At 41.6% G+C, this 27730-nt stretch overlaps 1 protein-coding gene across 5 annotated transcripts; it reads right to left on the reverse strand.

Moving 5' to 3' along the window:
* Positions 1 to 1004: 1004 nt before the first annotated feature.
* PPP4R3B (protein phosphatase 4 regulatory subunit 3B) lies at positions 1005 to 25754 on the reverse strand. Of its 5 annotated transcripts, none has more exons than XM_074907595.1 (16): positions 25296 to 25754; positions 24122 to 24177; positions 16928 to 17026; positions 14729 to 15349; positions 11303 to 11380; positions 10376 to 10492; positions 9182 to 9298; positions 8622 to 8753; positions 7508 to 7610; positions 6361 to 6402; positions 5536 to 5694; positions 4658 to 4827; positions 3491 to 3630; positions 2838 to 3022; positions 2191 to 2393; positions 1005 to 1566 (listed from the first exon to the last, which is right to left on the reverse strand). In XM_074907595.1, the coding sequence occupies exons 1-16, from the start codon at positions 25363 to 25365 to the stop codon at positions 1471 to 1473; spliced, it is 2388 nt and encodes a 795-aa protein (XP_074763696.1). In that variant the 5' UTR covers positions 25366 to 25754; the 3' UTR covers positions 1005 to 1470. The 5 variants fall into 5 exon arrangements, with proteins under 5 accessions (XP_074763696.1, XP_074763519.1, XP_074763426.1 ...); XM_074907418.1 differs by having other exon boundaries at positions 2838 to 3001; positions 25277 to 25754; XM_074907325.1 differs by having other exon boundaries at positions 25277 to 25754.
* Between the last annotated feature and the right edge of the window lie 1976 nt (positions 25755 to 27730).

Here is a 27730-nt window from a genome sequence, read left to right on the forward strand (position 1 = left end):
GCCCATCTTTTTCCAAACAATAGCTAAAATTAAAATTAACTACAAAAATCTCCAAAACAGAGAAACTGCTTCAGTTTAAACTATTCCAGGAGAAATGGACCCATAACACATATTACAAGAGTGATCTATGTGGTGGATTGCAGCTGGTTTCGTATTTTAACATTTCTTGACACATTAATTTCCTCTCACTTCATCATGATCTCAGATCACATATGGGCAAACTAACATTAAAATATTTACAGTTCACTTGCTGCTATTGAAAATAACACCTGGACTGTTTGCCTCTACCGACTCGCCATCAACTCCTCTATTTTGGTTGTGGTTTGCTTACCTACTATGTGGAATGTGCTTTTATTTTTTTTAAAAAAGCAGCTTTTGTATTATGCCCAGATTCAGATGCTGCTTGTTGATTCTAGTTCCAACATCGGTGTTCTGTTAGTTCTAATTCCGCCTTGGTCCAAAGTGACTTTGGTGTTAAAACGCTGCTAAATTCATCACTATGACAAACCTGTTAGTGTTTCCTATCACCACCTCCATGACGCAATTTAACTCGCCAACAGGAAAAGGGCTACTCTGAGGGGAGGCAGCTGCCTGAACAACACAGAAAGTGATTCAACCCAGGGATCTCCCTCGAGGTACAGCTGGTGGCGCACACATGCCCCGTGCAGCACTGCTGGACACAAGCAGCTCCTTGGAGAGATGCTGCAAGCCATCGCTCCTCAGCCTACAGATTACTAGATGTTCTCATCGAAAAAACAAGCCAAACCATCCGTTTGGAATCCAGCTTCCATTTTCTCCTCTTGAAAAATACTAATTAAACTCTTTTAAACAACTCAACATGCACTATAACCGCAGCCTCCTCCCTCCATGAGAAATGCGATTTCATTGGTAAGAAATGGTCCCAAAAATCTGGATTGTTCTTATGCAAACAGAGTTAGTTTTCCCTTAAAATTGTTTTAAAAGAGGCATTGCTAAAAGAACACAACTGACAGCACCATTACAAAATGAAGATTACTGGGTTCAAAATTTAATCTTGGTTTTCTTTTTTTTTTTTTCCTAGTTCCGTTAAACACTGGGGAAACCCTGCAATATTTTTTAAAAAGTGTTTACCATACCTCTCCCTCCCCCTGCCCTCCTGACACCTGAGACTTTCCTTGCTGAGAAGCCATCATCCAGGTTCTGTGAATACTAACCCACTTTTTTTTAAAAAAAAAAATTTTTTTTTTTTGACAGCCCGAATGGCAGACTCCTTATTTACTAGAAAGATATTAAGTTCCTTGGAAGCTTTGTGTTTACAGAACTAACCCTTTCTAGCTGATACTGAGTTTCTTTTGCTACTCCTTGTATTATCTTATATACTCATGGGAGAAAGCTTTCTGAATCGGATCCTTTTTAGCTCTTAAAACAGTTGCAGCATTTGAAACCCCATAGTAAAAGTTTTTTTTTGTTTTTCCAAAGTTTTGGTTTCATTTATGAACCCAGACGAGGTCTTTTCCGTGGAGATGTCTCCTCCTCTTCATCATCATCTTCATCATCAGGATAATCCACTAGGCCAACTAGACTTCCCTGCCAATTTATAAAAAAAAAAAAAAAAAAAAAAAAAAGAAGATCTCACATTGAAAAAAATACACAGGAATGTGCAATTTCAAGACATAGCCCCCAGCCAACCTGTGTGGGACACAAGTCTGCAGCAGAAGGTTTCCTGGTGACACCCTTTTTATTCCAAGGCCCATTTTGTCTTGAGAATGTTTTTGAATCTCAGGGTTAAAAAAAGTATAGGAACTTCCTTGCTCCTCTGGGTCTGGCCTCAGAGTTATCACTTACTGTCCTTCATCAACTTAAAAACACTTATTAATTCCCCCACAGGAGGGGGCACTAACACAATTGCAAAGAAAACCCATCTCGGATATCCGTGTCACCCACACAGAGCAGCAGCCAGACAGTGAAAGCTGCGGCGTGGGAGCAGCTCAACAAGGCAGGAGATGCAAAATTAAACCCACCAGGTTACTGAGGCTCCAGTCCCACCTAACACCTCCTTAGGCCTTCCCCCAAACTAGCAAACGTTTAACTAGGCCAGGCTTTGGCTGAATTTCTAGGGAAGCAAGCCCTGCCTCGATGCTAAAGCTAAGAGACGGCAGAGCCTCACGGCGCCCTTAGTAAGGGCAGCACCTTCTGTAAGAATTCTCCCACCTTGGTGGCCGTCACGGCCGTGCTTAGGGTCGTGGTCTTTGAGGAGGAGCCATTGGAGCTTGCTGGTGACGTCTGAGCTGCCACGGATTTACCGTTTGCGCTGTTTGCACCATTGGCTGCGCTGGCTGAGTGGGAAAAAGTGAATTTGAATCCCCCAGCTGAAGTCCTTTTTGGAAGATTCTCTTTGTCTTCACTCTCCTTTGCTGAAGGACAAATATTTTCATACTTAAGTATCAGCTGTACACCACACAGAGCACAACCCACATCACAACATCATCACAGGGTAAAAGCTGCCTTTTTTAACAAGCTCAGTTTAAATCCACACCCAAAGCAGCCAACACTCCCACAGAGACTGGCCCAGGCACTGCAGGCAGGGGGACGTCACTCGCTCAGCGCACACGAGTACACACCAAGTTTTCCTTTGAGTTTCATTTAAACTACGTGTACGCCTGGAGCAATTTAACTCATCACTTTAATCCTAAACTAGCTTGCAAAGACACGTTAGGAATTCATGCCTTAATTACACGGAATACCCTGGCTCCTGCTTACAATACAGAGCACAGGACAACTAGCTTGTTTGGATGATACTCCATGTTATCTGGCACCGAGCACTTCCAGGGCTGACAAGCTGAAAAGTGAGTTAATACCTTTTTTAGTTTCCATAAATTTTTCATAGCTATCTGGAAAATCATCCTCCTGTTTCGACTTCTCAACCGGAGGTACAACAGCTTCCCCTTCTTCCTCTTCATCTTCATTGAACCACATTTCTTCATCCTCCTCTAAGGCTCGTGCATCTCTGCGAAATCTATTGCTACGCAATATAGATGGAACACTGTAAGAGACACACGACAAGGGTTCAAGTTTGGCCTGCTGTTTCACACTGGGCCAGGAGCTGCAACACCTTCAGACACTCCAGAGTGAATTCCGCACGTTTGAGAAGGCAAGTCCAGCTCCCTCCCTCCTCCTACTGCCAGCGTAAGCTCCTCCAAAACCCCAGCTGACCAACAGGACACACTCAACCCAAACTCTACAGGGCACAAGAAGATTCTGCTCTTCTTAAAGAATTTTCTGAACGTAGCATTTAATATACTGACAGGCATGAACAGTACTACAGTAAGCCACAAGGAAAGTCAGATGGGGGTTTATTCTAATTAAAGAAGTTTTCATCAAGAAGGAAAAACCACCCCAATCCCAGCCTTCTGCTGCTTCTGCCCTCTAGGAAGAAAAAACCCAACCAGCAGCAGAAGAGACCTAAAAGGGCATTCCGTAAGAGTCTTGGAATACATCAACTGGACTGTACCTGTTCAGTTTCTGGTTTTGTCGGTCTTTTTCTTGTTCGTATTTTGTCTTCAGTCCCTTGAATGTCTGAACGTATTCAATAGATTCAAGTGCATTATAAAAGTTTTCAACTATATGTGCAATAAGGGACTTAATATCTTCCTGCATAAGAAGAAAACAGGCTTTCAGTCTCAAGCGTGAACATGCAGAATTTCAGAAAGCTTCGCAGTTTAAAGGTAATGGATTCATTGTCCAGAGTCAAAACATCATTGTAAAGAACACATGTGAATTAGAACTTTTCTCAATAAAAAAGCTGAAATCTAGAATTAATGATCAAAATTTCCATACAAATGGACCATATGCTCAGTCCTGTCCGAATTCTATCTGGGATTAAGCCTTCTCAAGAAAAACAGGCCTTGAGCTGTGCCCTGCTCCCCCCACAGCCCTCCAGAACTCCAGCAGCACAGGGGATGAGGCACCTTTTGGTCAGCCACCCTCTAAGGACTCTCACCCTATCAGGCACATCTTAGCTTTCATACCATGCTGGCAAGAGTCACCTGGAAGCAGAATGCATTTTCTTCTTGTGGGAAAAAACAGCAGCTCCCACAGCCTATAACTCAAACCCGCCCTTTTGTTTTCACAGACCACAAGGATTCCCTGAGCAGACTCCCCACGCCATTGGCAGCGAGTAGCTCAGGAGCTGTTAAAAGTCCTTGTTTCCTACTCTGGCAGCACAACTGGCCAGGTGCTCCTGCCTGTCCTGTCCACAGACACCTTGTTCCCACAAACACTGCCAGGGGAAAAGCTGCTGATTCACAGCTGACACTGGCTAAGGAAGTATACATGTAGGATTTGAAATGGCGACAATCAATCAACTTTATAGCCAAATTAGTCTCATTTAGACCCAATAACACCCAGATTTACTCAGAAACAACACATTCAACCACTAAGAAGAATTTCAACTACAGGACCCTTTTATACGGATTTGTATGGAAACAGGGCCTACACATACTCTAAAATGGGACAGTTAAGTAAAACAGGCATGTAGCAGCTTGCCAACCTTTCTGGTTGGGTGTTTATCTATGTGATTTTAAGTTGTTAACACGCTGTTTCATGTGCAAGGTTGGCATTTTGCATTTCTACCTGAGATGCCATGTACGTGCAACAAAGGATGAGCTGCTTAACTTACCACTCTGATGAATTCAAACAGCTCAATCACAGCAGAGTTGAGCAGATTGTACCTAGTTCCATTATCCAGCAGAGCATTTATAACTGGTTCAAAAAGGTTTCCCTTGGTGATATAACGGTTATAAAATTCATCTTTTAGGCCAATTATCCTCCTCATAAAGCGAAGAGCACCTATATGAAGAAAGAAATTAAAGAATTTAGTAACGACATGCCAGGGCTCCCATCTGCTGCTCTTGGAAAAAAGCTGAAAAAACCTGATACTACTGAGAGGAAGATGCACCCCCAAATCCAGAGCATTAAGAAGCACTTTCTGAAAGTTCAGAAGAAACATCTGCTGATGGGTAACCTTTTTTTCCATTCTTTGACTTTCCTGGGTATGTGAATGTGATCGGGGCCCGTTAATTTCTTTTTGAAATACAGCAGCAATAAACTTCAGCGCAGGTGAAGTCACATTATTGGCTCGTTCCTGTGCTTTTCTGTGTTCACCTCCCAGAACCAGCCCCTAATTCTTCCAATGCCACGGTTCACAAACTTTCATTCACTCTCCACAAGGAGCAGTAGATTTTATGACGTTATTAAGATATGACAGTATTTCTGTTTAAATGAGGTAAGACAGCTGATCACCAACGATCCCTATTTCATAAAGATTTTAAAGAATCACTGTGGACTTCAAAAGATGCAGCAGTTCTCCTCCCACAAAAATCTGCACTGGCCTATGCAAACAGATATCTGCTACCTTTTTTCAAAATTACTAAACAGCTATTCAGTAATGAACAAGAAATAAACATGAATTTTGAATTAAATATACTCTTGTCCTCATCTGCATTCTGCACAGTACATACAAAGCCTCAAAGAAAATCACAGCAGCTCAATACTCACACAAGGCCAGAAACGTGTGTTTTGAATTCATCAAGACCAGTACTCTCCTTAACAAATCTTTGTTCATAATGTAATTCTTGATGTGATACGTGTGGTGTTCCACACAAAAAGTAAGCAGCTCCAAAATCAAGGCGAGTAGTTGTGCCGTTTGATAATTATCTACAAGAAAAGTTAATGCCTTAAGTTACACAAAAAAACCCCCCAAACACTTTCACACACCAAATCATCACCAAGCTCAGTTGTCTTTACAGTTCCTGACATGTCTTTAGTGTCACACTGGACTGCTCTAGGAAGCAGAACGTTGGGTCAGAACAAAACAACAAACACAAGTTTGGGGGGGTTTTTCAGTCACAAAAATCACCCTGAACTGACAGTGGGACTTTCTCCAGGACAGTGAGCTACTGGTTACAGCAATCCACACTAACAGTAGGTAGTTAATGAAAGCAGCCAGATCTGTATACACCTGAACCTAATTAGCAATGTCTTTTCATAATGCTCAAAAAGGAAGCCTAGACAGATAAAAATCCAAACTGTAAGAGCTCAGCTATGTCTCTTCAGTACATATTCTGCTAACAATGACTTAAACTTTCAGTAGCAGGTGGACTGGGAAAAAAGCAAAAGCCAGTAACTCAAAAGCAAATGAAAATGTTCTTTCAGTTTCCTGTTGTCTCTACTGAAGCAAAGCACTTACCCCTATTTCAACAAAAAGTATTAAAAAAAGTATGGACATACCTAACTTGCTTTTTTGTGAAATAAAAACACCATACACAGCATAGAAGACAACTTTCAAAACTTGTCAATTAAACTAAGTCAATTAAAACTCACCAGGACAAATTGTATTACTCTTAGTGGACGCAACTACTGCATCTGATGAACAGAAAATAAAAACAGAGGTCAGAAAAAGGTTTTCAAAGTACTGTAAATATTTAAAAGATAATGATAAACAACCAGTTCTACCAGCTGTTTGAATTTTTCATCAAAATCAAAGTTTCTGTAAGCTACAGGGAAATAAACATAGAGCAAGAATAAGAATGCAGGCCAGATGAGATTTCTGTATTCAATTTACATTGCAAAGTTTCAAATTGAACTATGTGAAAAAATGTAATCTAATACTTATGAATATTATTCCTACTTAGACTAAAAGAAAGTGCCTATTATAAATTTTTCAAATAATATTATGAGTACTACAGATATTCTACAGGCTTTATTTTTTAATATCAAATGCATAAAACTTTTTTTTTGACTTAACACTTAATATGAGAAGATGGTTAAGATGCATGAAATGTTTTTAACAAATATGTATTGGTTTGATTTAATCTCTTGGAAGAACACTCAGAAAAAAGTCTGACTCCAGAGGCTATGATGATGTTAAATTTCTGTCTGTAAAGCACTAGAGGCAAACTACTGAGTGTTATTTGTGTGCAACAAACAGACTTCCAATTCTTTTACTGTCACGAAGAAAAATTAAAAAGGAAACAAGATAAAGGACTTCCAAGTTGTATTTCTTCGGAGAGATTTCTTCTGGCATTTCTATACTACAGCCAAGTGACAAGTAGTCTTCAGAGGTAATGACCTGAGCACACTCAATGTCTTGGAATCATGTAACCACTGATGACTGTCACAGCATTTTTGTAAACTTTTAGAAAAAATGTACCTGTAAACAAAAGATGCTCTCTGCTTTACAGCAAATAGTCTTTAAAATTAGACAAGTAAAACTAGTATATGATATACAGTACACATCAAGGAGACACCTATTTTACAAAACACAGTATAAAGACATGTTATCATTCAAAGCTGCAAGAAAGAGCTATTAAAACGTCTGCCCACAGAACCCCCCTCACTGGGGGAAAAACAGTTTTCAGCAAGCATATTTCAAGTTGCATCACAGGCTTGCACTGTTACCAGGACTGTAAGTCACTTGAAGACATCACAAGACTTAAAGGGGGGTGAAAAAAAAAAAAATTAACATTACCTTTTTCACATTTATCTTCTGATGTATTAGCCAGAAGTGGTGCAGTAAGAACATGCATACAATGGTTGTAGAAGAAATTGAGAAATTCACTTTTTTCTGTTTTCTAAAACAAATATAGCTTTATCAGAAACGGGCATGTGCCTATAACCTTTTAAATTAGCAAGAATAGTAACATAAGAAACAGCCTACAAAGAATGCTACTGACTCCTCCGGGTCTGCCTCTATCTTTCTGGTTGGGCCTGCAACATTGTCTTCACTCAAAAAAAAGATGTAGTTCTTTATACGTTGGGAAAAGAATGGTGAGACATCAAACCAACCTAGCTATCACCAAAAAAAATCCACCCCATGGATGCAAATATATACTGAAAATGCATCAGTGACTCCAAGTGCTTGAGCAAATTTGCTTAAACCATTCTTAAATGTAGTTCCTTTATCCACAGCAACCTGGAAACTGAGGCAAAAGTATTGTCTGGTCCATTTGACTACATTCTATACATGTGTGTTAATATAGGAGTGATTTACACTGTGTTTTCTTACAGGGAGTATGCATTAAATTACAGACACATTGTGCTTTGCTTGGGATTCAGAATATCAGCAGCTGAAGAAAGGAATGACCCAAGTTTTAAAGCTAATTTCCTCAAACTTCCTATTCTTACTTTGACACCTCAACACATACGTACAATTTGGAATTCAAGAATATAAATTAGACCTTTAGTATGGCCCTAGCTCAGTGAAGTAGCATCTTTGCTGTGCCACTGGTATTAAAACACTGACATGGTTTCACACAGGCTCTGCTGGACTCTCTTCTTTCAGTATTTCTCATCCAGCTGGCAGGAGTTATGACCAGACTAGTGCTATTTCATTGAAGCACGTGACTGCTTGGTTTAATAAATACCTGCACAGTGCCACACACACCCCCTGTTTATTATCAAACGTTAATGGAAATTGTACCTTCATTTTTTCAGCTGGTTTAAATTCACTATCAGACCACACACAACACAAAAAACCCCCAAACTTTTTTCTATCCTCTGACCACAAGCACAGTAATACAGAATATCAGGTTTTTATTTTTGCTGAGACAGTAAAGTGTCTTTACCCCTTTGTATTTTCTTACATTAGCTGTGGCCAACATATTCTCTGGATCTATCAGAGTACGCAAAAGCCCCATTAACTGAACAGCTCCTCCAAGTTCAGGATCAGTGTCGCAGATCATCTGCTCAATGACCACATTGATGAGAAGGATATCCTGTAAAAAAACCCCAAACAAACAAACAAACCAACCAACCACAAAATCTTTAGACAGTTTCAACAGCAGAATGATTTCCCTAGTTTCTATATTAGCTTTCTTTTTTTTTTTTTAAATTTAAAGCTAAACACAAAAATTGACTTCAGACACTAGAGTTTTGTCAAGCACAACCCTCCCCACCTGTACTCACTGTTGGGCAGACCTACAATATTATTATTATTATAACCACATGGAACACCAACATGCTCAGAAATTTCTGTATCTTAAATCTACTTTTTCCTATGTTTCCAGTATCTATGTTTTTAGGCTAATTGTATCCCAAATTCTGGAGAGGCTTGTTTTGCTGTTTGGTTTTTGTTTTTTTCTTTTTCTTCACTTGCTTGCTCCAAAACCAATATATTAACAAACTCCAAAACACTTTTACTCACATCATCACTCTGCTGGGCCTCTTGCATTACAAATTCTCGGACCATGGATGGACTAAATTCTACTAGATAAGAAAATATATCTGTAGCAGCAGATCTAACTTGCAGATCATCCATTCCCTAATAAAAAAAGAAATCAATTTGAGTGAATCAAGTTTGCTAATCATTATCAAATAAAGCTGCAAACAACAGGGAGTTAAAAGTTTTGAAAACATTTTATTATGAAAGTTTCTATGAGACACACAGTAATATAGTTACAAACACCCACACCCCCCCCTTCCAGCAAGAAACATTTCTATCATGCTACTCACTATAATATTTAAGACACTAATATTCTGTACCTGGCATCCACAATTTATTGATTTATTACAAAAGAACCAACTTTACAAATCAATTTGTACAGAAGTTAGTGTACTCATTTATAGGCAACAAGAATTAATGATTTTCCTTAAGGTATGTGATTTTCTCTGATAATACTACATTACTAAGCCTAAAATATTACTATAGCAGGAAGCTTTTGGACTGGTCTAGCCTTGGGAAAGAATACTAAGATTAGGGATCATCTAAACACTGAACATCTATATATGACTTTTATGTTTTCGTAACAATCAACAGCCTTTGGTAATTTCACAGGTTGTTACTCTAGAATATAAAACCCCTTGAATTTATAGTTTCAGGAACAGCACTGAGATATGAATTGCCATAGTCAGGCAGCAATGGCTGCTTCAACCAGAGGAGTGAAAAAAATGATGTTTTCACATTGCTGATTAAAATTGATTAATCTGCTTTATACTCCTGAAAAGACAGGATTATGTGATCTTTTGGATAGGAACAAGCTAACAGTTCGATATTATCTAAAAATACTTCTTTGGCACTGTTCCAACAACAACAACAAAAAACCCCAACCAAGCTGCCACGTGAAAGAGTATCTTTCCATCTTTACACTACATTGTCAGAAGGACTACATTCACCACATACTGCTCCATCATGCAAAGTAAAAAAAATAAACTAGCAGCAATAAAGTCAGAAAACTGTGGACATCTTTTGGAATCTAAATGTTGCAATAAACTTAAACTTTCATCAGAGCAAAGCTGTCCAATCAAATTTACACAGAGGTCCTCCGCAGATCCGAAAAACTGGTTAAATGGCTGTGGGTTTTTAAAATTTTATTAAAATCAGCTTTAAGTTTTCACTTACCATTACAATTTCAAGAGCTGGAAGAATTCCTAACTTTGCCAAAGTTTTGAAAAACGCATCTCTGTTCTGAGGTTGTAACGTCTGAGAAAATGCGCAGAATTCCTTGAAAAAGTTAACCTATTGTATAGGAAAAAATATTTTGAGGTTTATTTGATTCAGAAAACTCTCTGAAAGTAGGGAACTGTTAAAATTTGTATCAGAGTTTGTGTACTGGTTGATATGTGCCTTCCTAGAAAAGGGTATATTATTCTAGTCCTTTCTCCTCCAACCTTCAATAACATCAGCAAAAGAAAGCAAAAGAAAGTAAAAGCAACCAACCAACCAAATCTATGAGGTTGAAATTTACCTCAGCAAGAGACACAGTCACCTTGCAGCTATTTTATCATCCCTAGCCTATGAAGGATTTATACTCCTGTCTGGCATGCCTTTTGTTTGAAAGAATAAAGACGCCTCCCTTGCTGAAAGCAAGATTTTACCAAGGCAATTTAAGTCGTTAAAACATTCAAGGATAAATAGTGTTTGTAATATATATTAAGGGACTACTGGTAATCCTCAGTCACACGACTTAAAAGATTTTTCTGAATGAGTGAAGTACAGGGAAAAAAAAAAGCAGTGTTCATGTAACAAATAAGTGATAAGGTATATTGAAGAGTGCTTGGAAGAAAGTAAACCTTTAAGTCTAGGGCATTAGCTTTGTGCTAGTACTTTCTCAACAAGTAATTTTTTTTTAGAAAAAATAAATCAGAACTTACCTTGCAAAAAATAGTTTTCTACTGAGTACATACATGAAGACTGAGCTACACTGGAAATGATTGCAGGGTTACAGAAATACCTCAGTGACTGCAGAACTACCAGAACAGTTTCAATACTTCTACTTAATCTCTGCAGTTTAAAGCATTCAAAGAACCATCAAGATCACTGACTTACCAATTCACATCGTTTGTCATCATCTGTAGCTTCATCTGTTAATTGTGCAAAAACTTCAGACAAAAATTTCTCATCTTCCTGCGTAACACATAAGAAGAACATGACTTACATAATGCCTCTTGAAAGGTAAAACATTAGTCTTTATTTGATCCCGCAATGTAGAAAGTCAAATTTAAGATTAACTACGATGCTTAATTACAGACAAAAAACTGTGCATTAGCAGATCTGGTGAATAGGGGTTTTTTTCCCTTTTTCCCCCCTCTACACCTACATTATTTTATCACAAAAATGGGAATTTTTCCAAGAGCATGCCTTCAGGAAGGTAATTTCCAGTGCATTGTTTCAGTACTCATTCTGCCCAGTGGAAGCAGACTCAGGAGACCAGAACCATACGTTAAGCTGAGCACAGGTGATGGTCACCAAAACTGCCCTCGAGGAGGCTAGTCTCCAAGGAATGTGTCACTTCCCTTTCTGCTTTGCCAGCGACCCCCTGGGGTTTGCAGCTCTGCCCTACCCCACACACTCATTGTATGATTTGCCACACACCCCCTTGAGTCAGAACTACAGACAAATGCCAGTCTTGGGTGCAGGCTTCCTCCCTCCTTCACACATGTAACCTTCCAGACAGACAACTTCCACTAGAAATTGCCATGTGAGATACAAATGTCACCATGCTGCACCTATGCTGTTCACACTACACTGGTAACACCACACACACATACCAGTTACCCTATTTTGGATCTGCAGCGTTGCAAAGATTTTTTCAGTCCACCTATACAAGGATGACTAGATTAACACATTACAAATTTGCTGCAGCCATGACCCCGTTAACCCTGTTCCAAAAATAGGCTCCCCAGCTTGTAGGAAGTTTGGCTTTGCCAATCTGGAAAACTTTCTGAATATTATTTGCTCTCCTTATTGCGATCCTCTACTACCAAGAAAGATTTACTGATATATAGGACAACACTTCATGTTAATTCAGGTACACCACTGCTTAATAGTCAAGAGGTACAAGAAAACCATGGTGAACATCATCTTCTCCCAACTGTTCAGGCATTTCCCACCCTCTCTGTACATTGCTTTCTCTGCATTCCCTTCACATGGAAAATAGCGTTGGCATTCTTTCAAATAAAATGTCTCCGTTACCTTTTAAATACAATATAAATCTTACAGCAAACAGTAACATTATGCTACAGCATTACAAAATGATGCATTACTGTACTGATTCAACTCCATAAATTTGGCTTATGCATTGATTGAACGTGAACAGAACAGCAGCATTCCAAGAAACAGATATGAACATTACATGCAGTGTAGAGGGTGCTTACTTTTCTACTTTTCTGTGTGCTGTTGCTAAAATCTGTGTGCTTTATTAGGCTAACAGACTACAGGATTTTTACACTGACAGGAATGCCAGCCAAAGGTTCACAGTTTTTTTCCCCTGAAAATTTAAGATGTGGGGAAAGTGCTTTACAAATGATACCTGGAATCAACATTAGAGACTGCAATACACACAGACTTAGTAGTTTATTCTAAGCTTTGCTGGATTTAACAGCTTAATTAAGCCTGATAAAAAAAACCCCAAAACCACCAAAATCAACACCAGATAGGCTAGAAAATGCCCACAAGGGAACACTTGGCAACACAAAGATCTCCTGCTTGTCTAGGGGTGCTGCAGAGCATGGTCCTGATGTCCTAAAGCCCAGGATGGATGTAGGTTTGTCTCCCACGTGGCTGCCCTTCATTGACAGCCACGCTGGCACCTACTGCTTTGTGGCACATAGAAAGGAGCTTTACTGCCCAGCAAACACAATCTGTTACTCCTATGAACTGTGTTCTCCTAGGGAGCTTTGCCAGTGTATTTAGGGTAACAAGACTTCTAACGTGGTCATCAAAACCAAAGGAGCTTTGGAGTTCTTGTGCTGCAATAGAAAGCTGATTTACACCAGGGGACTGTGAAAACAGTCCTGAACCTGAGGTCCATACTATCTTGTAATATTCCTCAGGCATGTATCAGTAGCATCTCTTCCACATGTGCTTTCTTCTTAGTCTGTAATTCTCAAGGCAGCTCAGACGACACAAGTATCAACATTATTTGTAAATCACCATGCATATCTCAATTACAGTCTTCAAAACAGGCAGGCAGACCTAAGTGCCATATACCCTTCACTATGGCTAAGACAGCAGTGACACAGTAGCTGCCTCCTGTCAGGGGATTTCAGAACTTTCCTCAAAGAGTACTAGAGGTAACAGGCAATCAGAGTCTTCTCTTAAGGCACAATTACATATTCAGTATAGTAAAGTCTAAATAAAAAGAACTTCATAAAGTTAAAAATCTCTTAACTTGAAACAAAACTGTGCCCTCAGGAGAACAATACTGAATTTATTTTTAGTTTGCAAAGTCAGAGATGCAAAAGAAGAAAAAAGGCAAGTCTTTATTTAACACAAAGTCATTAATTTTGCAAATGGGAGTTACTTTGTAGTGTCTTTCTGCTATTCAACCAGAAAGAAGCAGCCCAAAAAATTATTCATGCCACTCTCTGCAATTCTTTAGTTTTAATTTTTTTTCCAATCCTCTATTGCACTCTTTAGAAATCTTCCTTATGGTAATGTTATTTCTCCAGTGCCCCTCTCTTTCCACAACTTTAATGACCCTCCTCTTCTCCTCAATACATCTTCCTGTTTTGCAGAGACTGTCCACGCTCAGAACGGACGGGTTTGTGATGTTGTACTCTACACAAACATACCGTTTTTCTAAGGACATAAACAAAATAAAACCACTTTGTACCCGTTTACACACCAAAATATTATGAACTGAAAATACCCAAAATGTCACGGAGTTCACACAAAGTTCTTTACCAAGGCTCCTTCCATGGTCCAGCCTGGTTGTCACACCAAACTACTTTTAATCCTGCTTCTGACTACAAAGTATGCAATAAGTTTTTTGATGGAGCAAAATGTCAGTTATTTAGTAATTATTACTTCTGGTTAACAGTATGAAGAAAAAAAAAAAGGCGAATTACTTATAATACAACATGAACATTTCACATTAGTGCCATAAAGGAATAGTAATATAACAGGAATGGTTCTGAACATGCTTTTCTGAGTCACAGATTCAGGATTTGTTATATAGACATATAATACAAAAAGTCACTTGTTCTCTGAATACTTGTACAAAACCAGCTCAAAATGTTTATGTTGCTTGTGAATCAAGAACTGTTTACAACCCACTAAAAAAAATTCATATACTCACCTGAAATCTAAAATTTTTAAAATACAAACTAGAAGGTAACAGAAATAAGGGGAAGCATTCAAAACATTACGCAAATGAAAAGTATATGATTAATTTATACAGTCTTAAAGAGCTGTAACCAATTTTGAAACTACAAAGGTATAATCCATCTATATCACATTAAAAACACTTACCTGCAACATACTGACAATCTCAACTTTGTTGAAGAAAATAAAGGAAGTGAGGGTAGAAAGAAAATTCTCTTCAAAAACAGATGGTGTTGGCAAGATGATGTCCTGAATATACTGTACCCTGTAAGTCTGGTGGATTTTTTGCCTGAGTTCAGAGTCTGTTATAGGAATAACCTCCTTAAATTTTGCTGTTTTGGTCAAGAACTCCCTGTGCCGTTTTGGCTGAGCCAAAGAAGGATCATACTCAAGGCATCCAACAACATCCATAATACACTCATCAGAAAACATCACCTCAAACAGAGTTGCTTTGTTGAGGAACAAAATTCCTCTAATAATTTCATACAAATGATGTAAGCCTTCAGTGTTCTCTAAATTCTCGCAGACCTGGAAAAGCTGTAATAGTTTTTTAATATAGCCTTCATTCTCCAAGGCCAGCGCTAGCTTTTCTCTACGGATGGGTGAGGAGAGAACAGAGGTAACTAGGTCAGCAATCTCTTCAAGTTTGTTGAGTTCACAAGTAGGAAGGTCGATCAAAGGACTCGTTTCAGGCATTTCTTCTATGTGTTCCTCTTCTGACTCAATAAGGTCCTGTGTGACTTCCACTGAAGGATCCTTGCCTTGAACCTAAGACAAGAGCGTGCACAATTACTATCTCATCCTCAAACATACATAAACATAATCAAGCCAATAACTAAAATAACATGTGCATAACCACTTTCATACTTTCAGTTGCCTGGAAAACATCCAGCTGTGTGGAGGAATAAGTTTGCTGCCTCTAAATTCTATAGTCACTACCATTATCCTCACGAGTGCATTTGTCAAAAAATCAAATCAAACCAAACCAGACCCTAACAGCAGCTGTGCAGTCAAGAAGTCTGAAGCACCTTGGAGACAAGCACAAAATAAGAAAAGAACAGGCTGTAACAAAACCTTCTTTCAGTGTCTCAGACAGAAGGGTATGATGCCTTAAACTCACAGTAAGAGCCCACAGCTATAGCAGTGTTAAGTGAAACATAACAAAAAGACCAAGAACAAAGGCAGGAAAACATCACAAATACCAGAAGTGAACAAGTAAAGAGGGAAGCAATTGTGTCCCACTCTGTGCTTCCCTTCCACTTTATCTGACCCTTTAGCTCCTTTTCCCAGTCTCCTCATGCATCCCACACTTTTTGTTGTCCCCACTGATCCAGCTCTGTTGTTAACTCCCTCACAAAGGGTTGCACGTTACCCCAGAGCCTCGAAGGACAATGCAGGGAGAGTTTTGGAGTCTGATGGAAGAGCCGAAGGTTTACACTGTCTGCTCACATGAAGACATCCCTCTCAGAGCAGTCATCAGCCCAGTCCCCATCTAAAACGTGGACTATTTATCAGACACATATACTTGCAGTTACTAGGATCAGTTCTTCTCAACAATGGTACTTCAGAACTGGTCGAGAAGACTTTACACCCCAAAGAATGCTAAGATTAAGAAGGCATCTAAATTGCCTAGTTTGCTCAGAGGAACCTGCTACGAAATCAGAGTTCTGCGTTTCTTTAGTTAACAGCTTTACGTTGCATCATTTCAAAATCTGAAAAGGTTATGATAAATTCCAACACGACAGCCCAGGTTTCTTCTGTTAAGTACACACAGACACAACTCTATTGTCTTGTCACTTCTAGAAAGTATAAAATCTAAACTGCTTCATAATAAAACAATGAGGATCAAAATAGCCATTAAACACAAATAGTCAAAAAGACTTAGGTCTTGATAAAAAAACCCCCAATCCCTGCCATTTTTGAGCTCAGACAGCAATGCCACCTCTTTGTCTCTCACAGTGCAATCTAGCTCCTTATGGATTAAACCACATTTTCATTTCCACCACACTCCAACAAGGCAGCTTCCTAAGGCCACCTGGGAGGAGGAAAATTAAAAAGTGGTACTCTGGCATTCCCCTTGGTAATAAAAACAAACCACCCCCTGAAACACCTAGCTCCTGAATTTCATCATTACACTGATTTTTCAAAAGCATGAAATTCAATTATGGGAACAACGAGTGTTCTAAATAGTGGCAACTTAATATGTTACACCTGGAAAGCCACAGCAAAAAATGACAAACATATACTTATTTTACAAGTAGGTTTAAAAATTACAGCACAAATACATGAAGTTACAGAAGACACTCAAACATCTGGAAGCAACAGAATATTTAAAGTTAACTGTACCTGGCAGATTTTTTCCCAAATTTCATCACAGCCAGCTTTTTCTTGAAAACTCAGTGCTAAATCATAGTTTTCTGCTTCTGACCAAACAATCAGGGTGTCCTGTTTAAGACAAAAAGGAAAAAAAAGGTTTCTGAAACAGATCTACATTGCCTGTTAAATCTGCATTCCATTAAGTCATTGTCCAAAGAAAAAATAATTTTAAAGTTACACTTGTTGAGAAAGAACATAAGACATTAAAATATTAAATCACCTGTGCTGCCATAAGTGACATGACTTTTCTTTTTTGCTATTTTATGATGGCTACCTTACATATTATATATTTAAACATACTTTTTTTCATATCTGACACACTTCTAATGGCATTTTTCTGCAACATACTTCTGAGCCAACAGTACTGAAAAGGGAACGCACACATTGCAGGAGATTAAGAGAACCTGCAATGTAACAATTTCGGTCTAATATTTAATAAAGTAGAAACAAAACCCCAAGATGACAGCGTTTCCTCCTCAGAAAGGATTTAATACAGCTTTAGCAATGTAAATCGCTAAATTTTTGCTAAAAAGCAAAAAAACCCACCACCTATATTAAAATAGTCTATGTCTAAAAGACATAGAGCCTGAATAAGACAGAACTCCTTACTAAAGTCACAAACATCTTGCCAACGGATATTTTCACCTGTGTAACTCTTCTTTTCTCTGTTACTACTGCCTCTACCAATTCAATTTGTGCACTTGCACAGTATCTGGGAGATTCTCTAGAATTTCTGAATAGACCAAAAAGGGTTTTTTTCTGAGGTTTTATTAGGACACTTGCTGCTGTACTGTAAGGAATGTGAGCCTGTGCTTTGACAGTCAAACATATAGTTCAGCATCCTAAAGGGAACTCATCTTCATTTTAAAATGTTCAAACTGAAGGCACTCTGCTAACTTTGCAGTACATTTGATGACCTACAGCAAAACGGTTCAACATTCCAAGTTTGTTGACTTCCTGAAGTGTTACCACACCTTTTTTTTTTTTTTTCAAAAACACCACCCGCAAGCCCTTGCTTAATGGTCAACAAGGCAATTTACTTTCCACATTTACGAAGGTCAATATTCACTGCACAACCTAACAAGGCTTGTAAGTCTTGTCTTTACGCATCATTTTTATTGTAAGCAAAATATTCCAAGTGCTATCTTGAAGCTTAGCAACCAAACCCAAACAAGTATCTGACCAGCTTATAAATACCTGATACACCTTAGGAAAACTTCGGAGACAACAAGAAACAGATGCCACCATTGCCCCCTGTCCCAGTACGATTGAGTGGCAAGGTTTTTGGTAGCAGGGGAGGGGGCTACAACAGTGGCCCCCTCTGAGAAGCTTCTCCAAGCTCCCCTGGCTCCGAGTCGGACCCACCTTTGCACCAGGGCCAGGTCAGTTAGCTGTGCCTCTGTGATAACACAGTTAAGGAGGGGAACCTGGAGGGACTGGGGGTGTTGTGAGGAGAACATCTGTGCAAACACTGAGGTCAGTGGAAGAAGGGGGGTACGTGAGCCAGGGCAGACACCGCCCTGTACCCCATGGTGAGATGACAGGGCCACCTCCCTGCCACCCATGGAGGTCACCAGGGGAGCAGATGCTGATTTATGGCCTGGGGGGGCCCCACAGCTGTGCCCAAAGAAGGCCGGGACCCACTGAGAAGAAGCTCCCGCTGCTGCAGTTAGGCACCAGGAGGACTGCAACATGGGGGGGTGACCCACGTGCCCATGGGAGGGTGGAAGAAGCAGCAGGACTGACTGCACCCCCCAATTCCCCTGCCCCTGCGCCACTGGGGGGAAGGAGGAAGAGATATCAGGAGCAAAGCTGAGCCCGGGAAAGGAGGGATGGGGAAAGGTGTTTTCAAGATGTGGCAATGCTTCTCACAGTCCTACTCTGTCTGTTAAGTGTTGTTGTTGTTACTATCTGTATTAAATTGACGTTCTTTTTACTTCCCCTAACAAGTCTGTCTTTTGCCTGTCACCATGATGGAGGAGTCATCCCCCGCTGTCCTTATCTCAGTTCCTGAGCCTTTACTTTCTCCTTCCCAGTACTGGGGGGAAGGAGGGAATGGGCAGCTGCATGGTGCTCAGTTGCCCTTTGAGCTCAAACCAAAAAACCTTGCTTTATTTTCTCCTTCTCAGCACTGAGAGAGGAAAGGGGGAGTGAACAGCTGTATGATACTCAGTTGCCCTCTGAGCTGAAATGACAACTCCCCCTCACATCTTTACCCCAGAAATACTTCTTAGTTCCCTTTGTGCACCAAATGACAGGAAATGATGAAGCTGATTGATCACTAGCTGTAAGGTGTTCCCTGTGCTTAAAGGCCAATCCACAACATGGTATCATGGAACTATCCAGTCACCATCCTTCATCTATCCACCAAGGACAGAGGGACAAACCCAAAATTAACACCAAGTGATCATCATTACTCTTGAACCCACTGTCAGTCAGGATTCCTTAATGTTCACCAAAGCCAGGTTAAGTTTAGGTGGTTTAAACAGACCTTTGTTAACGCAGTTATCTGGGCATAAACAGGTCAGGGAGCACAAGTATTTCCACCAGCAGATGTGAGGGGCCTAACGTTTGGGGGAGGACTGCTGACAGGCACCTGGCATGGGACAGTAGGTAAACTCTCCCATCAGCACAGCTATCTGAAAAACACGTCTGTCTCGCAACACACACAACTTAGCCGCTGCTACAATCATCACTCTGGAACATGAAAGAAAATCAGCACTGCTGAGACAGCACTAATTCTTTGGTTCATTTTTACAGCAAACTTAATCTCTCAATATCCACATGTAGATTGTGTTTTGGGGGGTTTTGCCTTTGCCTTTTTTTTTTCTTTTTTTAAAAAAAAAAGTTTACCATATCATCTTATTCTTAGAGCAACACTGTTGACAAATGCCTACCAACAGATCAGCTTCTGTCTTTCAAAATCAACAGCATTTGCACAAGCTTTTTTTTTTTTTTTTCTCATTCTTACATATCCCTTTACAGAAACAGTTTTCCTGTTCTGGTAAGAACTGAGCTCGCCGCACTATGGTTTTAATGCTGTCCACGAGAGTTGTTTATTTATACTGTGGTGTCCTGTATTATTCTTGTACTTTTGTCCTACAGTCACAAATATTAATAGGTAGCCTCCCTGCTTTTGGGCTCCAATTCATGTGAGCAAATGGTACAGCTTCATATAGCTGACATGGTTTTTGCTTACAGCTGTCCACCCTCATCTCCAGCTCAGGGACAGCTGAATCTATGTGTTTACAGTGTGCCATTTTAGAGTGAGCAGTTGAACTGGGATTCGAGATAAAAAATAATAACTGTCAACTCCAGCAGTGAAAAGTCTCATCAGCTCCCTGATCTGGCTCTCTTAGAGATTAATAAAGAAAACAAAAAAAAGGCTTAAGTATAATTTTATGGCTGTTCCAGAACTCAAAATGTGAAATGTTTATCATGAAATATTCTGTGAAATTACTGATCCTGACACTCCAAATCAATATGCTTCCAGGTAAGCTGAGACTCTGAGGGATACATACATGAAGAAGTCCTATTCATAGCCCAGAATGATTCAAATACAAGATGCAGTGAAGTAACTTAAATGACTGCATGCATCCATAGAGACTGCACTCAAAAATTTGGTGGAATTCTTGAGTTACTGAATGGTACTCGTTACAATCTGTACTGCCCACACAAAGCAGATATTATGTAAGTTTCTCCAAAAATATTTCTGAAAGAGAGAGTTTCATCAGAAAATAATTGTCCAATATCAATGTAAAATCTCATCTGATGTACACTTCCTGCGTGACTTAAATCAACCCACGATGACCGCAGGCAGGAACCTTCCAGGCCTAGGGAGGGACCACTACTGCCACCCGCTCAGCTGAACACCCGTGACGCTGCTCTTTCAACCAGCAACAGCAACATTCCTTAATTCACTCAAAACAAATACAGAGATTAATTCACAACAACAATTTAAACTAAGGGAGTAGTTCAAACCCCTCTTCGGTGTTGGTACTGCTTTGCACAACGTCTGCCACTCCACCTCTGCACTGGCCCCTCAACCCCCGAGATGCCAGCATCAATCTATCAGAAAGAGGTATTCCAACTGAATCGGTTCCTCCATCTAACCTGTCACACAGTAACACGAATGAATACTCACGCCGGCATGAAAGAGGAGTGAAGAAGCCCCCTGGCAACTGCTCAGGCTGGCTTTAACAGTGCCCCTGCAAAGATGTTAAATCCTGGCCTCAAGTAACTCCGATTCTGCCTCGAGCAAACTGCTCTATTGTCACATGAGCGATGGCAACTCTGAGCAAAAGACAGTATTTGCACAGGCTCTTCCTCTCAGATCTGAAAACAGATAGAGCAAACCTAAAGGAATTAACATCAGAAGGCAGCGTTCACAAAAAGGATGGCTGCAACAGTCTGAAGTCTTACAGCCAGGCAACCGAAAATTCCTGCCCTCCTAACTGAGCTGGAGAAACAAAGCACGCCAATGGATCCATCTGATTTCTCACAGCAGACACGCTCTTCTGCCAGTTTTGCCAGGGAACAGTAACCTCAAGCAGAGGGTGGAACAACAAATGGGTGTGGTAACAGCTTTTTAAACTGCTCCTGCTAGAGCCTCCCAGAACACAGGCAACCCTGCCCTTCGGCCAGCACGGGGTGTCCAGCCCAGCTGTGTAATTCTCAAAACCTCTGCCCCAGAATCCAGGGGGCTCAACAGCTCTTCAGGCTCTCCTGTTCTCTGCATACGTGCAGCTAAAGATTCTTGTGTGTGCTGAGTAGCCTGGCACCTATGTCCAGTCCAAGCCCTATTTCTCTTGAGAAAGAAAAGTCATGATTGTGGTATAGCCAACACCTCAACAGAATCAAATTCTGCACAAAAGCTGGTGACCACAAACACAATTAGGGAAGGCAGGTAACAGGGCTGTTAGTCAACAGTTATAGCTCTATGTCACACAAACTGTAATACTGGGAACCACAGACTGATGCACAGCAACTAAAAAAAAATCAGTTGGTTTGTTTTTTGTTTTTGTTTTTTTTTTGTTTTTTTTCCCCACAGAATGTTGTTATGCAAATCACAATTTAAGCAGTAACTACCCTGTAAGGCCATTGACTTAATTTTATGAAGTCAGGTGGGTAGGCAAGGCATGTTTCCCTCCCATCAAGCTGCACTACCTTGCAGCTTTCCCCAAACTCAAGATGATCAGCACCTTAATGAAAATCTGCAGTTGAACTCTGGTAAGTGGAAGAGCTCTCTCCTCCACGCTGCCACTGGCCTACAAGCATCTGCCCTGGGCAGATCACTACAGCCTCTGAGTCCTCAGGCTACCTACATAAGAGACTTCAGCATTCAAGCAGAGACACTGAGGAAAAACCACCTCTCTCCATCTCTGGTTGACCAAAACATTCTGCCTACATCTTTCCACCATCTTTAAAAATGATCTGTTCCTGAAACACCCAGGTTTGAATACCACAATCTTTCGGCAAAGAGACTGAAATCTCACAAACTGAGAAAGGCGTGGGAATGTTACCTGAAGGTCTGCTTTTCGCTACTCTGCTCAGAAGGAAGCACATAAAACTTGAAGTCAAAGTTCTGTCAACTAAAGCCTGTATAATTTCAGAGGTTAGACAAACCTAGAACCTGTCTCTGGAAATCACCGATCGTTATTCCTCTTCAGAAAAAGAGCCCCAAATCTGAACTTTTTCAAAAGAGTAGACAGTGAAGCAAACACTTTCAGCCATAAGGACACAAAAGCATTAGAATCAATAATAGAAGCCAACCAAAATAAACCTCAGCCCGAGTTTTTCAGAACTACAACCTACAAAGACTTCCACAAGAAAAACAACAAAAGGTACTGAAGTCACTTGAAACTTTGCTACCAAGGCTTTCAAATAATCAGTTGTATGAACTTTCAGAAAACAGACTGCAAAATGAAACAATTTAAAAGTTTTACAGCAACATAATCTGTGTTCGTATTTCATTGTGTTTCAGATTCCTCTACTGAACAGGAAGCAGTTCAAGGCCCTTGACTTTCACAACCCTGCAGAGTTCCATGAAGACCTTCCTCAGTGTGACCTGCCCCAGGAAAGCCTATGGCTGTCACCCACCTGACTAAAACCACCCATATCTAACAAGTAAAAACTGGAAACCACAGAAAACAGTCTTCTGAAAAGCCAGGCCCAAGGCTCTGACTTGCTCCTAACCTCGACTGAGCCAACCTGTGCTCAGGAGCTAACAAAAATCTCTTTCCTCAGATTATCATAACGTAACTTGTCACCAAAACAAACAAAATCCTTAAAAATGTGTCTCTTCATGATTTAGGAAGAACAAAGTGACTGTTTTGTAGTGCTGAAACACTTCTGGATACCATAATAATGAAGAGCAGTATAAAACACTGAACAAAAGGAACAGAGAATCTACTGTAGAACAAAGGAACAGACAGAAAAAACCCACTAATAGCCACGAGAACAACGTAGGCGAACACACCAAAAATTAATGCAGAGAAAAGCAAAAGCAATAAAAGCAGAAGAGATTTAATAAGCTAATTTTTTAGTGGGTTGAACAAAAATGACCTATTAACACAGCTCCCAACTGTTTTCTTTGTTTTGCAGATGGCTTACCCCCAGGAAAGGCAAGTGTGCAAGGAAGTGTCACCATGGCTAGTCACTCAGGATAGTAGAAGTTTTCAAGGCTTAAGACAAAAACTGAACAGCAATGATAAAAGAAGTCCCACAAAGACAAATTCCTTTGTGTTATTTCCAGAAAAAGACCTCAAGAAGTAAATAATGCTGTAACAGAGTTGGCCAAAGTTTTGCCTTCCTAATTCAGCGATTATTTTATATGGCCTGGGATGGGAGACTGAAGTTACACGTACATATTTCTAACTATTTTCCTATAATGTGTTCAATATTTATCCAAATTGCATATATGCTCTTCAAAGCCTGAAGTCCAAGAGAGTTTTTTTTAGGGGACCCGCATTTTAATTTCTGGAATGTGAAGTATTATAGCACCTTCAGGCTTTTAAGAAAGTTATTTGCCTCTATGTGAAACACCATCAACAATTCCACGTCCTGCCGCTTGCCTTCTTTTCTGATAAATGCAATTACTTGGAGCATAAAACAATTCCTCAGCATTAATAATCAGAAACAATAACGCCTAGCAGTAATACTTGCCTGCTGTTTTTGATATGCAGTATTTGGATTTATCTTCGATTCTAACAGTAGTGAACCTGAAAAAGGTATGAAGAAATATTTACTGAGTTTAACAAAATAAACATATCCATGTATCTTACAAAAATGCCCATGTGCCAGCCACCATATGGTCAATTTAATCTATATTTTACAGAAAATCCAGGAGAACCCTCTTCTTTCAACATAATTCCCTGAAATAAGCCAGGTAAGACGTAAGTCTATATGGGTATTTCTGTTCAAATGTGGTTTTCTTTTCTAATTTAGACCAAAATTCTCTGACGCACTATTATTTTTTTCTCCTGAAACCTGGCCCGACAAGTAGCTTGTTCAAAGGCCATTTACCAAACCTACACGAATTTGTACCAGGTAACGTGCTGCCCAGCATAAAAAATGTTTTTGCCCGCAGCAGCCACGTGGGCCATTTGCTTTTATTTCCTTCAACTGCCCTTCAGAAGTGAATCATCTAGATACTATAAACCCAGGGACTTTATCTTGTGTATGCAAGTAGTGTATGTATCCTGGCAACAGCTCCGGAGTAATTTATACCAGTCTTAGGTGGTTTATTTAGCACATTAGCACCTGTCGGCTGACAAAGCGGGGAGCATGTACCTCCCCCCCCCCCCCCATCCAAGAGAGACCCTTAAGGTGCCAGAAAACATGAGGAAGGCCACACAACTCGCACACAATCAGTGAATTTATACGGGAAACAAACAACTTTTTATAGTAGCAGGAAAGGGAGGAAGAGAGCACTTCAGGAGCGAACACAATTATTCTGAAAACGAACAAGATGTCGTCACACACTTAACAACTTCATCTCTAATCAGCCAAAAAGAGATGCAGCCGGCGAGGGTAACTAGAAAGGGGAAAGGCTGAGGCCACGGTGGTAAACACGGCTGCGGCTTAGCGGGGAAAGGAAACTCTGAGCCGAGGCGCAAGCTAAGGGAAAGCTGGAAATAACACCGATACTCTGGGGTCTTCCCTGCTGCCAACCGCGGGGAGGGCAGGCGCCCGCGGCCCGGCCCGGCGGGTGTCAGCCCCGGCGAGGGACGCCGGAGCCGGCCGGGCCGTGGCGAGCCGGCGCGGGCCCGGGCGCGGCGGGCGGCCTAGGCCTCCGCGCAGCCCCGGCCACGCTCTCACCGTCCGACTCGGCGCGCACCAGCAGCGACATCCCCTTCAGCCGCTCCACGTAGGTGGAGGAGACGTGCCCGGTGCCCCTGTCGTCCCATTGCCGATCCTCGTTGAGGGTGTAAACCTTCACCCGCCGACGGGTGTCCGACATGGTGCAGCCCCGGCCTCGGGCCTCCGCGCCGGCCCCGGGCCCAGGCCCGGGCCCGCTCCTGCTCCTCTTCCGGGGGGGGCGACGGAGCGAAGGCGGCGGTGGGGGGGGGAGGCAGCGGGGCCGCCGGGCCGTTCAGGGGCACGGCGGGGCCTTTAACGCGCCGCTTTTCATGGCTCCCCGACAGCGAGAGCGCGACGCCGCCGCCCCGGCTCGGGCCCTCGCTGGCGCCGCTCCGCCGCCTCAGCAGCTACCGCAGCGCCGCCGCCATCTTGTAACCCGACTCTCGCCGCCTTTCTCTTCCTCCCAGCCCGGCCACGGGCTCCCCTCGCAGGGGCTACGGCGGCCGGGAGCTACCGCCGCGCCGCCGAGGGGACGGCGGCGGCGGGCGGGGCGGGGCGGCGCCGCGCCGGACAGGGCCCGCCCGCACCCCCGCCGCGGCCGCGGGACGTTTTGCGGCAAAAACGGGGGATGCGGGGAGCGGGAGGGCCGGTGCTTTTAGGGACAGGCAGGGAGGTGCGTGGCGCGGCTCTAGGAGAGCTGCGAGCAATTTCACCCGTGAGAAAAAAAAATCAGTTTTAAAAAACCAAAATGATCCTAAAAGCTGCTAGAAGGACAAAGCACCCCCCGCCCCCTCCGCACGCTTTTAGTTTTCGGGGCAGCCCGGGCTGGAATAACACAGCTTGGAGCACGCACAGGGCCCAGGGGTGAACTTCGGGAAGAAGAGGTTTCCCTCCCCTCCTAAAATAGCAGCAAGGGGATTCTGTGGCAAGTCCTTTAGGTACTCCAACCTTTTAGAGCAACAAGAAACACTACCATCATGTGCATGTCGCTGCACTTCCCCCTGCTTTGTGCAGCAGGCTCAAAAGCTCAACTAAAATTGAAGCGGTTCTAGGAACCTTCTCCATGAGGTAAACATCCTTAATTAGTCCTTACCAACACCATACCATTTCAGACAGACCACTCGCCAAGCAGCTCAGACTTCACAAATCTTAAGTTTTCCATAGTAAAAACTAGCTACACATTTCCTCTCTCCTATGAAATAGTTACAGTGCAGTGTTTGCATGGGAATGGGGGAAAAGAACACAAAAGCGTGCAAGAAGTCCAGCTGTGTGAGACAGCAGGGACTTCGGGAAGGAGGGGACACTTGAAAGTGTCTCTGAGTGCAATCAGGCTCTGAAAGGGAAGGGAGATGGGAGGCCAAGTGCTCCCCAGGCCAGGGTGTGTCTCATTCCCAGACAAAGCAAGACTTTTCTAGCTCTTGCCTAATGGTGAAAGCAGTTACACCGGTACAGCTCTTACAAGACTGGCATTGCTCTGGTGTAGTTCAATCTTGTTCCAAGACAAAGGGGGGGGAAAAAGTTTACTACAGAATACCACTCTAAGTGACTATGTGCAACTTTTCCATACATTAGAAAAACATGCTCTAGGCAAATTTAGAAAATTTACATCTATGTAACGATTATAACTCAGCTTTTGCTCTGACATCCATTGTAACAGGCCTCCTTACGATTCACTGGCTGTCACATACGTAGTGTGCTGAACGTCACTGATCACTGTTTGGTGCAGCTTGGGATCAGCTGCACTGGTGTAGCTGAACAGCTGAAAAGTCTTTTCCATTACTTAAGAGGCAGCCCCATGGTTGAGGACCTGTCAGTCTGCTTACCTAACATCAGCAAAATAAGCCACCTCTAAGAAGGGTTAAGAGAAGCACCTTACTGGGGTTCTGTGGATCTAGGGTTCAAGCCCAGCCAAGTCCTTCTTTTCATCTTTAACAGAGGCCATTCAAGACACACAACAGTTTTCTTTGCAGAAGAGGTAACTCTTAAGATACATCTCTGAGAACCACCATATACGCTTATACTGTATATAGTGGAGGAACATAACTTGAGAATATGTGCCTCATTTCACTATAAGTCAGTAACTATACAAAAGGACAGGTTATGTTAGTGCTTTGACCACCAATGTTTTGAGAATCACATCAAGCAGTTCACAGCTGGGTTCCACACAGGCCTCCACCGCTACACTTCTGTGGCCTTTTCCACATTATGTGGCCTGATACCCTCCAGGTTTTACACATCAGGCATATTTCTGCCTCAGTGAAAGCTCAGTGAAAAGAAAAACACATGAGAAGAAACATGAAAGCCAATGGCCACAGCATATTGGTACTTCAGGACATTTGCCACTCACAAACTCCCCTCTGCAAGACTTCTACCAGGCTCTGCAGCTCTTCAAACCAAGTGCCGAAGACTAAGTATGACCTCTCCTATTCAAGATTAAACACAGTACTTCTCCAGATACACAGAATTTGTAAG

Source organism: Athene noctua, chromosome 1 (genome assembly GCF_965140245.1).
Source record: "Athene noctua chromosome 1, bAthNoc1.hap1.1, whole genome shotgun sequence".
Lineage (NCBI taxonomy): Eukaryota > Metazoa > Chordata > Aves > Strigiformes > Strigidae > Athene > Athene noctua.

Excerpts from the sequence above, each read along its gene's own strand:
- PPP4R3B (XM_074907325.1), bottom strand. The coding sequence starts at position 25,418 with ATGTCGGACACCCGTCGGCGGGTGAAGGTTTACACCCTCAACGAGGAT. Across the intron at positions 15,350-16,927 it reads TTTGGGAAAAAATCTGCCAG|GTTCAAGGCAAGGATCCTTC; the intron begins GTACAGTTAACT and ends CTCTTGTCTTAG. Across the intron at positions 2,394-2,837 it reads ATTTATGGAAACTAAAAAAG|CAAAGGAGAGTGAAGACAAA; the intron begins GTATTAACTCAC and ends TTTGTCCTTCAG.